A 13532-nucleotide genomic window follows, 5' to 3' on the forward strand; every position below is an offset into this window, starting at 1 on the left:
CTTTGAAAGAAAATAACAAAATGAAAAGATGGATCCATCCAACTTCATGACTTACTGTAACGGTATATTGATAAAGGCAGTGTAGTATTGCCAAAAGAATAAACAAATAGATCAATGAGAGAGAATAGAGCACCTAGAAATAGATCCATGCATACTTAGTCAACTGGTTATTGACAGAAAAGCAAAGGCAATACAATGGAGCATAAACAATCTTTTCATCAATGGTGCGAAACAATTGGACATCTAAATGTTAAAAAAAAAAAGGGTGTGCTCATTCGAGTCATCCCTCCATGCCAGTCTAGTATGGAGCTGTTCCTATCCTCTGTATTTCTATCATTTAATAAACTTCTTTCAATCTTCAAAAATAAATAAATAAATAAATAAATGTTAAAAAAAAATGAATCTAGACACAGACCTTGCATCCTTTGTTATAGTTTGGATTTAAAATGTAGCCCAGAAAAGCTCATGTGTTAGACAGTCCCAAAGATAGGATATGGATAGAGAGGATGGATCCCTGAGGGTAGGACCAGGAGCTGTATCTTTCTCTCTCTCTCTCTCTCTCTCTCTCTCTCTCTCTCTCTCTCTCTCTCTCTCTCTCTCTCTCTCTCTCCCCCCCTCTCCCTCTCCCTCTCCCTCTCCCTCTCCCTCTCCCTCTTCTTCTTTCTCTCTCTCCTGCCATACCCTAAATCCCTGCCACCATGAGCCAAATGACCACGGCCTGACCTCTGAAATCTCCAAAATGCTGAATCAAATAACCCTTTCTTCCTCTAAGTTGTGCTTGTCAGGAATTTTGGTCACAGCAATGAAAAAGTTCACTAAAACACCCTTTACAAAAATTAACTCCAAATAGCATGTCCAGAAGCTGCAGAAGCATTTAAGCAGGAAGGGAAGTAAGCACTTGTATTAGAAAAAGCCTAAAATTACAAGAAATAGCAGTTTGCAAATATATTATGTAGAAAGTTGATTTTAAAAAAAAAAAAAAAACACCAGGAGGAATAATTGGGAGAGGTGAGGCCTCTAGAAAATGGGACTTGAGGGAGAGTGTCAGGGCAAAGGATTACGAGAATTATCTAAATCTTACAATGTTTCTTTAGTCTAATAAATACAAAAATATTCCATTTTAAAATAAGAAAGAAATAAAGGAGACGGGGAGGGAGAAGAGTAGGAAAGGACTAATGGAAAGTCTTGCCCCATACCTTTCCAGACACACCGGGATTTATCACAGAGCCGCATTGTCCCATTGATTTGTTGAAATGCCTTCTGGGTTGAAAATAGCTGGTTTAGACATTTCTGGAAACAAACATATATAAAGAAAATAAGTCTTTAGAAACGTATCTGTGCATCTCAGATGAGATGAATGTAGAGTTGCAACAATTTACTAGGAAGTTCAAAAACTCCACAGTATCAAAGCCCACACAATAATTACAACCATTTCTTAACTAATCACTTTGTTCTACTAAACGGTGCTGAGAATATTACATATATTATTTTTTAAGTTGCTTAACCGCTTTGTGCCGCAGTTTTCCCATCTTTATTTTTCCTGTGGTAGTGCTGGGCACTGAGCGCAGGGGCTTGCACATGCTCACAAGCACTCTACCACTGAGCTACATCTCAGCCCTCGCATAATGTTATTTATAATCTCAATCATTTCATACAACAGGTACCACTCAGCTAAACTAAAATCCTTTTTTATTCTTCTAGCCTAAAAAATCTATTTAGTCTATAAATGAATAACAGACTGTTAACGTCTTTACCCACTAAAACTGGGGGCCGTAAGTCACAGAGGTCTTAAGCAACTTGCCTAAATTTCCATGAGCTCAAAAGACAATTGCTATTCCATTGGGACAGTATATAAAGTATACTTCCAACATTCTTTCACTCAACTTTGATCAAAAACAGCTTTTATGCCGGACGTGGTGGTGCATGCTTGTAATCCCCGCACTTGGGAGGTGAGACCGGAGGATTGCGCAGGTTTGAAGCCAGCCTCACTGGCTTAAGAGACCTTATTTCCAAATCAAATCAAATCAAATATAAAATAGGTCTGGGAGTGTAGCCTGAAGGTAAAATAGTTCCATCCCCAGTACCACCAAAAAAAAAGCCTTAAAATGTAGTAATAAAGTTAAGTATTTGATTGTAATGAACACATACTAATAAATAGTTTAAGCTAAGAAGATTCTTTTTTTGATCCTTCACTGAAATATATTTAATCTTTTGTGTGTGTGGTACTGGAGAATGAACCCAAGGGCATTCTACCTCCAAGTTATACCTCTAGACCTATTTTATTTTTTAATGTGGGTCTGGGGATGGAACCCAGGGGCATTCGACCTCCAAGCTACACCCCCTGCCCTATTTGTAATTTTATTTTGAAACAGGGTCTCTCACTAAGTTGCAGAGAGCCTCACTAAGTAGCTGAGGCTGTCCATGAACCACGATCCTCTGGTCTCAGCCTCCTGAATGCTGGAATTACAAGTGTGCAGCACCATACCCAGCTATTTTTATCTTTTAAACAGAATCTCACTAGGTTAATGAGAGTCACACTACTTGCTGAGGCTGTCCTCTAACCTGCAAAACTCCTGTCTCAGCCTCCCAAATACTAAGATTACAGTCATGCACCACCACACCTGTGTGTGTGTGTGTGTGTGTGTGTGTGTGTGTGTGTGTGTGTGTTACTGGGGATGGAACTTAGGGACTTTTCTACTCTGGACTATACTCCCAGACCTATTTTATACTTTATTTGGAAATAGGGTCTCACTAAGTTGCTGAGAGCCTCACTAAGTAGCTGAGACTGGCTTTGAACCTGTGCAATCCTCCTGTCTCAGCCTCCTAAATATTGGGAATGCATGTGTGAGCCACCATGCCCAGCTCCGTCACCATATTTAATCTTCTGTGTACAATCACTGGATCTTCAAGGTTCAGACAAAAGTCTCTCTGACAGGCATCATTTTAATATCTTGGTTTCTCCCTCAGTTTTACACATAATAAACGTTGCCACCTAATAAACATTATCACGTAATAAACATTGCCAGTAAGTAAATCATGGTTTGTTATGTATTCAAGGTTAACTAGAGAGCAGAGTTCCCAACCTCAGCACTGCTGGCACTTAGGTGAATCATTCATTGCTGCGGGAGCTGTCCTGTGCGATGGAGGACATTTAGAGCATCTGTGGCCTTTACCCACTAGACACCCTCCCCCTGGATAGAGACAATCAAACACTTTTTCAGACATTGCCAAAGGTCCCTGGGGTCACAGAGTCACCCTCAGTTGAGAAACCCTGGGATAAAACAGCATTTCTAAAATGGCCTGCTGGTTTGTAACCCAATGTAACTCTTTACAGATTAACTTCTTCAGAATTCCAAAGAATCCCACAGAGCTGACCAAGGCATTGTCCAGCACATGCTTCTGTACCCAAGGGTACGCTTTCTCAATAAGATCTACTTATTACTTTAGTGAGCAACTTAGCACAGAGCTCAATGAATATGAACCCTGAAATTCTCCATGGCTATGCAGGCCCTCATCGTAGAAACACTCTCCAGATAACCAATGAGGGCCACAGGAAGAGAAGAGCACACATGTTTACTGGAAAAGTAGCTTCCCCCGCTCTTGATGCTATTTGACTTCTCACTAGTCACAACTACATAAAAATGCTCTACATAAAGCTGTAAAGTGGGTTCTATGATTCCCTGCTCCAGGTCCTTCAGTGATGGCCTGTTGGGTTTATCCATTGCGCCAAAAGCATCTTGCCAAGACCGTTGTAATACTACAGATAGAACCACCAACCTCGCTGCCACCAGTTACCAGATAGGATAAGGGGAAGGAAAAGAGAAGTCCTGAGGGGCAGGTGGTAAAAGCCATCAGCAGCAAAGGGTGGAAAGGAGAGTGGTGACATTAACCTGACAGCACCCCTACCTATCTCAGTAGAACTCACTACCTATATCCCCTAATCCCAAACCCAGACCCAACAATAAAGCAACCAACCTGAAACCTGCTCTAATTAGTTTGTATAGATATATTTGTGTTTATATACATACCATAGTATTAATAACTTTATTATTTTTATCTTTGCCTCTTTGATGGTCAGTCCCATTTTCATTTTTTTAATGGGTCTTAACAACATTTTTTCATTTATTTGAGGGGACTTTTTTGTGGTGGAACCCAGGGGCATTCTACCTCTGAGCTACACCCCCAACCCTATTTTTTAGTCTTTTTTATTATTTATTTATTTATTTATTTATTTATTTATTTATTTATTTTTGTGGTCCTGGGGTTCCTAGAAGCCCTTCTACCTCCAGCATACACTCCCAGACCTATTTTATGTTTTTATTTGGAAACAGGGTCTTTTAAGCCAGCACGGCTGGCTTCAAACCTGTGCGATCCTCCTGTCTCGGCCTCCCAAGCACGGGGATTACAAGCATCCGTCACCACGCCCAGCTTGGGGGGACTTTTAATTTTATCAAGTGTCTCTATATCTTTCACTTGCTCATTTTTCATCAGGAATCTATTATTTTCTTACTATAATCCCAGTACTTGGGAGGCTAAGACAAAAATATCACAGGTTTGAGGCCAGCCTCAGCAACTTAAAAAGACTCAGCAACTTAGTAAAAATCTTGTTTCAAAATGAAAAATAAAAAGGGCTGGGGTGTATGTCGGAGGTGGAACACGCCTGGTTTAAGCTCCGGTTTCCCTCTTTCCCTACCTGGCCTTTGGAGGCAGTATTTCCTTTTCCACTTCTGTCTGGTGCATGAGATGCCTCATGAAAATGGAGAGCAAAGTTATTTGTTTCAGAACTTTCTTTGACAGGTGTCTTCAGTAGTTCTTTGTAGGATCCTGCAAGAAAGACATTCAGCTTTTAATTTGGTTTTTCTTTTATTTATTTTACTTTTTTTTCTTTTCTTTTTTTTTTCTTTTTCTTTTTTTTTTTTTTTTTTTTTTTTGGTGGTATGGGGGTTCCCAGAAACCCTTCTACCTCTGTGCTACACTCCCAGACCTTTTTTTTTTTTTTTTTTTTTTTTTGAAACAGGGTCTCCTAAACCAGCAAGGCTGGCTTCAAACCTGCGCAATCCTCCTGTCTCTGCCTCCCAACTGCGGGGATTACAAATGTGCACCACCACGACCGGCTATTTTACCTTTTTATTTCATTTTATTTTTGGTACTGGGGATTAAACCTAGAGGCATTTTACCTCCAAACTACGCCCCACCCCCAACTCAATTTTATTATTTTATTTGGAAACAAGGTCTCAGTAGGTTTCTTAGAACCTCACTATGTTGCAGGGGCTGGCTTTGAACCTGCAATCCTCCTGTCTTGGTCTCCCAAGTACTGAGAATACAAATGTGGGCCACCATGCCCTGCATAAATGTGGTTGTTTTGTTGTTTTTGTCTTTGTTTTGCGGTACTGGCAATGAAACCCAGGGGCATTCTACCTCCGAGCTACATTCCCAGCCCTATTTTTTATTCTTTATTTTGAAACAGGGTCTCACTGAGTTGCAAAGGACCTCACTAAGTAGCTGAGGCTGTCTTCAAACCCGGATCCTCCTGTCTCAGCCTCCCAAATGCTGCGATTACAAGCATGAGTCACCACACCCGGCTATAAATTTGGTTTTTAAAACAAGATAATCGATTGGGGCCAGCGAGACGAGAATCGGGACCTCCCATGAGGCAAGGCCGCTGCTTGAGCCAGCGAGGTCTGGATCAGTCCACCGGGTAGCCAGGCCACTACTGGGGCCATCAAGAGTGGGATCGGTATTTTCAACGCGGCATGCACAGAGAAATATCGCAGAAAATAAAAACCAGATGCTTCCCCTAATCAGCAATAACTAGGAGGAAAGGGGCAACGGGAAGAGGTCAAGTTATAGAAAGGGCCCTATAGTGAAGCAATTAAGGTGACCAATCAGAGGATATGGAATAGGGGAGGATGGAGCCTCTTTAAAACTCAGGAGGTACATCAAAGTTAATCAACAAACAAGCATGGGATTGAGGGAGGGGGAAGGAATGGAATGGGGAGTGCATGAGGGCTAATTGGATGATGTGTGCTTGTATATCCTCTCAAGTCTTGTATTCCAATGTGATGTATGGTTACAGTGCACCAATAAAAATAAATTTAAAAAATAAAATAAGATAATCAATTTGACTAGTGGTCTGGTTGTGGCATCTTCCACAAAAGAAGAGAAAATGAGTCCTAGGCTTTTATACCAAAATCCAGGAAGGGCTGGGAGGTTCGGGGAAGTACAGGGCCTTATTCTGAGCACTTGGTTTATCAGTGAACATTCATGAGAAATTGCCGCAGTGGCCTCTGGAGCAGAGAGGGAATGTCAGGATTAGAGCCCTGGCTCCAACTGCAGCAGCAAAAATGCTTCACCTCTGCCTGGAAGAATGGATAAGAGAATTCAATAATTTAAAATGATGGTGCAAGGGGTATCTGGTTTGCTCACACTATGATCATTCTGCCAGAAAATCACCATGGAATGCTCGCTTTATATTGACATTTGCTATACAATCAAGAGCATATCACTTTGCCTCTCCCCTTCCCAATGCTGAGAGATATTGTAAAGGTGGTTTGAGATGGCATCAGGAAAAAATGCTTCCTACGTTAAAATAATAAAAGAGTCGATGCCATTTGCATTGATGTATTTTTGTACCTATTCGCTTCTCAAGATCGAGAATGCCCTTTAACAGTTTTTAACTGCACTGAAAACCTGTCAAATCATCCTCTAAATATCTACCATATAACTTTTTTATCAAAGGGGCCAACCGGCCACTGGAAAACCTGGGCCTATTGCACATGACGATCCCTTCTTCGTTTAGATAACCATAGGCTTGATAAGCTGTCCCTAATGCTCCTGGAACCTGGCATTTCAATTACTGGGATATTCAAAATCTAAGATATATATATATGACATTAAGATGAAAACAAAATGTTCCTCAAAGCTTTAGGTTTTGCTCTTGGTCCTAAGAACGTGTTTCAGTCAGCGTTCTCACCTCTGTGATCCAAACACTCAGCATACAAACTTGCAGCAAGAAAGGTTTTATTTGTTTACCATTCTGGAGATTTTAGGCTAGATGCCAAGCAGAAGCTGGGCAATAGGCCGTCAGGCCATGATGACAGGAAGAGAGAGAGAGGGATGAGAACTTTTTATCAGCCCATGGCAGCAGGGAAGAGAGAAGAGCAGGAAGCTGCAGCAGCCTGCCCAGGAAACACTGTCCCTGGCCACGTTCCCAGGGACCCCTCCAGAAACCAAGTCCACCTCCAATAAGGCTTCCCCATTAACCACATGACATTCTGACATTCTAAATCCAAGCCTTTAGCAGAAATGAAGCATGCTTGCTTTCTTGCACCATATGTAAAAGAGTATAGATTAGAAAAAGCCAACTTTGGGACCTCAAAAGAGAGAGAGACAGCTTCTCTGGATGCAGGTTCTGACAAACATCCAGTTACAAACAGAGAGGCTGGCCCCACCAGCCTAAGAAAGCAAGAGCCTTACCAGGCATGGTGGCACATCCCTGCAATCCAAGTACTTGAGGGGCTGAGACAGGAAGGTCACAGGTTCAGGACTAACCTCAACAACCTAGTGAGACCCTGTTTCAAAATAAAAAATAAAAGTACTGGTAGTATAGCTCAGAGGTAGAATGCCCCTAAGTTCAATCTCCAGTACAAAAGGAATAAAGGAAGGAAAGAGAGGGAGGGAAGGAGAAAGAGAGGGAGGGAAGGGGCCTCTCGGGTTTTATATACAAAGCATTACAGCAAATAAATCTCTCAGTGCATGTACCAGATGAAAGGATCTTCACTATTTACTTTCTGAAACAAAAAGAAAGAAAGCCTACCAGCAAAACTCTGAGCAACCAATGTATCTGATCAATGCCCAGCATTAAGTTTAAAAAAAAAAATGGACTTCTACCAGGTGAGGTGGCGCATGCTTGTAATCCCAGCATTCGAGAGGCTGAGACAGGAGGATCCCGGTTCACAGACAGCCTCAGCTACTACTTAGTGAGGCCCTTTGCAACTCAGTGAGACCCTGTTTCAAAACAAAGAATAAAAAAATAGGGATGGGGTATAGCTTAAAAGTAGAATGCCCCTGGGATCCATCCCCAGTACAGCCAAAAAAAAAAATGGACTTCCTTGTAAAAACCCTTTTGACTAATATAATTTGTCATTTGTAATTTTTAATTTCTCACACAAGGTTTACTAGGAAACAACCAGTGAAGTTATTTATGGCCAGAGAAGAAAAAGAAGCACCTAATTTTAGCCAGAAATCTCCCCAAAACAACTGGCATATAAACTGTTGTTCATTCCAATGGGATACAAAGGACTTCTTTCAGCAGATAATCATAACACTGATCTTTCTTATAATCCAATATCTCCTACTGCTGCAGCCAGCTAACTTGAGTATTGATACTTGTCATTACATGGTAATTTCATTTTTAAAAAAATATTTGAGAGCCAGGGATGGTGGCGCATGCTTGTAATCCCCGCGCTTGGGAGGCTGACACAGGAGGATCACACAGGTTCAAAGCCAGCCTCAGCTACTTAGTGAGGCTCTCAGCAACTTACTGAGACCCTATTTCCAAATAAAGTATAAAATAGGTCTGGGAATATAGCCCGGAGATAGAAAGATAGAAAACCCTGGGTTCCACCCCCAGTACCACAAAATTATATATATATATATTTGAGCTCCCTTTCAGTCTGCAGAACTGCAAAGCCTCACTGAGAGGCATTTTCGACGCTATTGACGTTTATGTTGATAAACATGATGACAGTCAAAAATTCATGCTGCCTAGGATTGTAAAAGGGAAGAATGGGAATTAAACTGCTAGATATAAGAGGTGGCAATTTTGCTTCTAAAGTATGGAAATAATAAAGGTTGTACCCAAATGAGAATTACATATCTCAGAAAGAATCTGTGATTCAGGGATCTGAAAGGAGGATCATGGATCCTACCCATCACATCTGGGCTCTTGGTGCCCATTGCCCATCCCTCCCCAGGGTAGTCATATTAGCCAGCTTGTTCCTCTCTGTGATGAAAATACCTGACAAGAACAACTTACAGGAGAGAAAATTTATTTTGCTTCTAGGTTTCAGAGGTTCAATCCAGTCAGCATCATACACACACACACACAGACATGCATACATGCACTGTGTGTGTTATATATATATACACATATGTGCAAAACTACATAGATTGATACATACAATCTTTACAAAAGTAATCATCTACCAATGCAAGTGTCAGAACTATATTTAAAACACAAGAGGGCTTGGTGTGTAGCTCAATGATAGAGTGCTTATCTAGCATATCTAAGGTTTGATACCTAGTACCTAAATATATATCCATATATTTAGGCTAAACTAGGTTAAATTACACTAAATGTGGTTTATATTGAGTTCAAACTGCAACCCCAACAGTCCATAAACTACCTAGAAGCCTAAGATGAGTGAACACTTGCTGAACTGATCTCTGGGTCTCAGCCAACCACAGCAGCAAAGCCTCAGTGGGTCACAGGCAGCCATGAGATGAGACCGCATTCAAAGGAGGCAAAGGTGGAGCTGTAACCATCTGGTTCCTGTGCGTTACTTCTCAGTCCACACATGCAGCTGCCCACAGGGCTGGTGGAGCCTCTGAACCTCTTCTGGTTATGAGGACTGTGGATTCATAAGTCCTTCCTTTGCCCAATTAAACCCTGTTACATTTAATTTTCCTATAGTCTTTTTTTAAATACATACTTATATTTGCTTTTGTTTTATTAGCCCCCATATTGGAAATGTCTTATTTAAAAGGAGGAAAGGGAGAAAGCAGTTGAGTAAATATGGCGCTAGTTATAGTTCTACAAGACGAAACTCTCACCGGAATACCTCCCTTTAACGTTTCAAAGCTGGGCTCACCTGGAATCAAGGTGTCTTTCTCAGGCGTTATTTGTAGCACTGTTCCAGCAGATTCTAGGAGGTGTGGGATGGAAAGGCTGTCCCCACAGGAATGAGCTGCCCAGTCCCCGGCTTGATTTTGCTGCCATCTTGTGGTTATCGGGGTACTAGTGACAGGAACCTCTGCAGAAGGCCTCTTGGTGAAGTTGCTCTTAAAGGTAGAGTATGGGGTAGCAGCTGAGTCGAACATCTGTTTAACAACAGAGAGCTGTAATGTATAGCTGCCTCGATGTCGAAAAAGTCAAAAATTCCTTTAAAGAGAATTACATGTGATTCATTTGGTATAACACAGAATGTGTATACATGAGATTTTTCTTTTTTGTGACCTGGGAGAAAGTTATTATACATGTTAATTTAAAACAGCATCAGAAGCTTGGGTAGGGTGGCTCACACCTCTGTAATCTCAGTACTTGGAGGCTGAGACAGGAGGATTGCAGGTTCAGCAAGCAGTGTAACTCTCATCAACCATAGGGCTGGGATATAGCTCAGTTGGTAGAATGCCTCTGGATTCAAACCCCAGTTCCACCAAAACACACACACACACACACCATTACAAGAGAGGCACGGTGGCAGATGCATGTAATCCCAGTATTTGAGAGACTGAGACAGGAGGATCGCAGGTTTGCAGCCAGCCTCAGCAACTTAGTGAGGCCTTTAGTACCTTAATAAGACCCTGTTTCAAAAATAAAATAATAAAATAGGAATGGAGGTGTAGCTCAGAGGTAGAATGCCACTGAGTTTAATTCCCAGCACCAAAAAAATGCACCCTTACATACTTAAAGTTCAAGGATCTATAAAGATACCAAAAAGTTTAGGAAGTAATGTATTTAAGGCTATTACCATTACATATCAATACAAAATATACCATGAAATAATACCATATCCTGGTTAGACTTTTCACATCAGCGTCAAAGTTTTTGGCTAGTTCTAGCTTTTTAAAGCACCGTAGGTCAAGCAAAGGATGTCTGCTAGCATCTCAAGGAGCTCCTGCAATGCTGGCCCCTATCCTTGCAGGTACCAAGAAAGGGAGGAACCACCATATGTGAAAGTGGATTTAACTTACAAAGCATAACGAAGGAGGAAGACATTTGCTCAAAGATTTTGTTGATATTCAAGAATTTAAATAATGCATAAAAAACAGAAAGATACTGAGTTTAAAAGAGAAAAATAGAGAAGAATAAATCTAATGGTGTGTCAGTTAAGAAAAATGATTGAGAAATGTCACACCAACAATCTGACAGTGCCTTGGAAGGTCCATATTTCACAGAGTCAGCTGCTGCCATGCCTCAGTCCCTCCTGAAGGCTCCCCACATGGGGCCCCTTCCATAGATCTCTGGGGAGAAACTCCTAGCCTACTTATATCATTGGGTTCCCCAACAATTCCTTCAGGAAACTGTCTCTAGCATTCCTTCCCTCTCCATTCAAACTGGTTTAGAAGGCTGTGGTGAGCCCAGAAATGGTACCCAAGGAAATCCAGATCTCAATCCCCAGAACTTGTAAACGTCACCCTACATAGTAAAGAAGGCTTACAGGTGTGGTTAAGTAAGGCTTAACCTGAATTGAGATGGCGGTATCATCCTAAATTATCTTGGTGGGGCTCTAATGCAATCTCATGTGTCTTTAGAAGAGACAGGTGAGCCGGGCGTGGTGGCACACGCTTGTAATCCCCGCACTTGGGAGGCTGAGACAGGAGGACCACACAGGTTCAAAGCCAGCCTCAGCTTCTTAGTGAGGCTTTCAGCAACTTAGTGAGACCCTGTTTCCAAATAAAATATAAAAAAGGTCTGGGAGTATAGCCCGGAGGTAGAAAGCCTCTGGGTTCCACCCCCAGTACCACCAAAAAAAAAAAAAAAAAAAAAGAAGAAGCAGGTGAGAAGATTTGACCACATCCAGGAAGGGGGGATGGCAACCCTATCACAGAGCAGAGACGGGATCGACGAGGTCCACAAGCCAAGATGTGCTGGCAGTCACGGGGCCCTGGAAGAGGTAAGGGCCGGAGCCTCCCCAGGAGCCTCTGGGGAAGCAAGGCCTGCTGACACCAATCCCATAACTGGAAGAGAATAAATGTATGTTTTAAGCCACCAAGCTTGGGGAATTTCTAATTTGATACGCAAACATTTTTCATAGTTTTTCCAATAGGGGAGACAAGTAACTAGAAACAAGTTTGCAGCCAGGGTTCTAAATAGCACAGGTCTTCCTAGATTCCATATTAGCATGAATCAGTCCCCTGTGGTGGGATTTAGAATAAATCTCTGAGACAAAGGTCAAAACCAGCAAAATTAAGCTCAAGATTTTTTTCTTCTGCACAGGCAGAGGGTGGGAGAGAGCTAGCCCGTTACGAGGGCGCTGGGCTTGGGCCATGAGAACAAGAGCATGATGAAGTCACTCTTGTCAAAGAGCAGTACGAGTGAGTGTAGGTCCACTAAAGGAAAGATGGTGTTTGGAACAGAAGCAAAGGAAATCCCATTGTCTCAGAAGCAGTCAGGGCTCACCCGGAGAACATGCCCAGGCTCACCACTGTTGTTTAAGAAGGGAGATGGGTAAACCAGGATTCAAACCCCAAATTTATTTGGAGGGCAAGGACAGCAACGACAGGGTCAGGATAATCACAGTAAGAGAGCAGCACCCCAGCCTGTGTGAGGGTCCTCTCCACATGCTTACAAACCTAGGGCGTTCAAGGGATGCAATTTACAAACAAAAGCAAAACTTACTTTATATTGCTCCCTGTGACAAAACCAGGACCAAGGAATAAAAGAGATAAATGTGTATTTGATACAAAGAACTTCAGACAGAGCACCATTAGCACTCTGAATATAAAGTGCAATTCTGCCTGTCCTTCCACTGGGATTAAACACTTTATAGTGGTACAGAAGATCATGTTTTAGTAATTATATATTCCCATGCAAATTTTAAATGTTTTAAATTTTCAATATTGATACAAAGATTTACCTTACCTAAAAAAAATAGCTAGGCGGAGTGGCACACGCCTGTAATCCCAGTGCTTGGGAGGCTGAGACAGAAAGATCACAGGTTCAAGACCAGCCTCAGCAATTTAGATCCTCAGCAATTAAGCAAGACCTTGTTTCAAAATAGCAAAGAAGCCGGGCGTGGTGGCGCACGCTTGTAATCCCCGCGCTTGGGAGGCGGAGACAGGAAGATCGCACAGGTTCAGAGCCAGCCTTGCTGGCTTAAGATACCCTGTGTCCAAAAATAAAAATATAAAATAGGTCTGGGAGTGTAGCCCAGAGGTAGAAGGGTTCCATCCCCAGTACCACCAAAAAAAAAAAAAAAAAAAAAAAAAAAATAGCAAATAAAAAGATCTGGGGATATAGCTTGGAGGTAGAATGTCCCTGGGTTCAATCCCTAGTACCACAAAGGAAAATTTTTGGAACACAATACATAAATATACTCAAATGAAAAATGTCAAGTAGATAAATGATATGCTAATATGGCAAAGCCCACAGAGGTGGCATGCAAATGACTATGGCTTAGGAAACCGGCTGTTGCTTGTGTTATTTCATCTTCAATGCTTTCAAACTTTTGTTCCAGGATCTATCTCCAGCTAAGGAAATGCCTGTCGCATAGTTTTAAATGACTCAAGTATTTATTAATAGAGAGGAA

At 41.7% G+C, this 13532-nt stretch overlaps 1 protein-coding gene across 1 annotated transcript in view; it reads right to left on the reverse strand.

Annotated features, from left to right (window-relative positions):
* Window positions 1-13532, reverse strand: part of CDC20B (cell division cycle 20B) — a gene marked incomplete at both ends in the record, with an annotated part of 49759 nt that overhangs the window by 16952 nt on the left and 19275 nt on the right. Inside the window, 3 exons of the mRNA XM_080702841.1 lie at window positions 1197-1290; window positions 4694-4824; window positions 9873-10101. Of these exons, the coding sequence (XP_080558967.1) occupies window positions 1197-1290; window positions 4694-4824; window positions 9873-10101 (454 nt within the window). The remainder of the gene's footprint in view (window positions 1-1196; window positions 1291-4693; window positions 4825-9872; window positions 10102-13532) is intronic.

The sequence above is a fragment of the Muscardinus avellanarius genome (assembly GCF_963383645.1).
Source record: "Muscardinus avellanarius genome assembly, chromosome: 1".
NCBI classification, from domain to species: Eukaryota; Metazoa; Chordata; class Mammalia; order Rodentia; family Gliridae; genus Muscardinus; species Muscardinus avellanarius.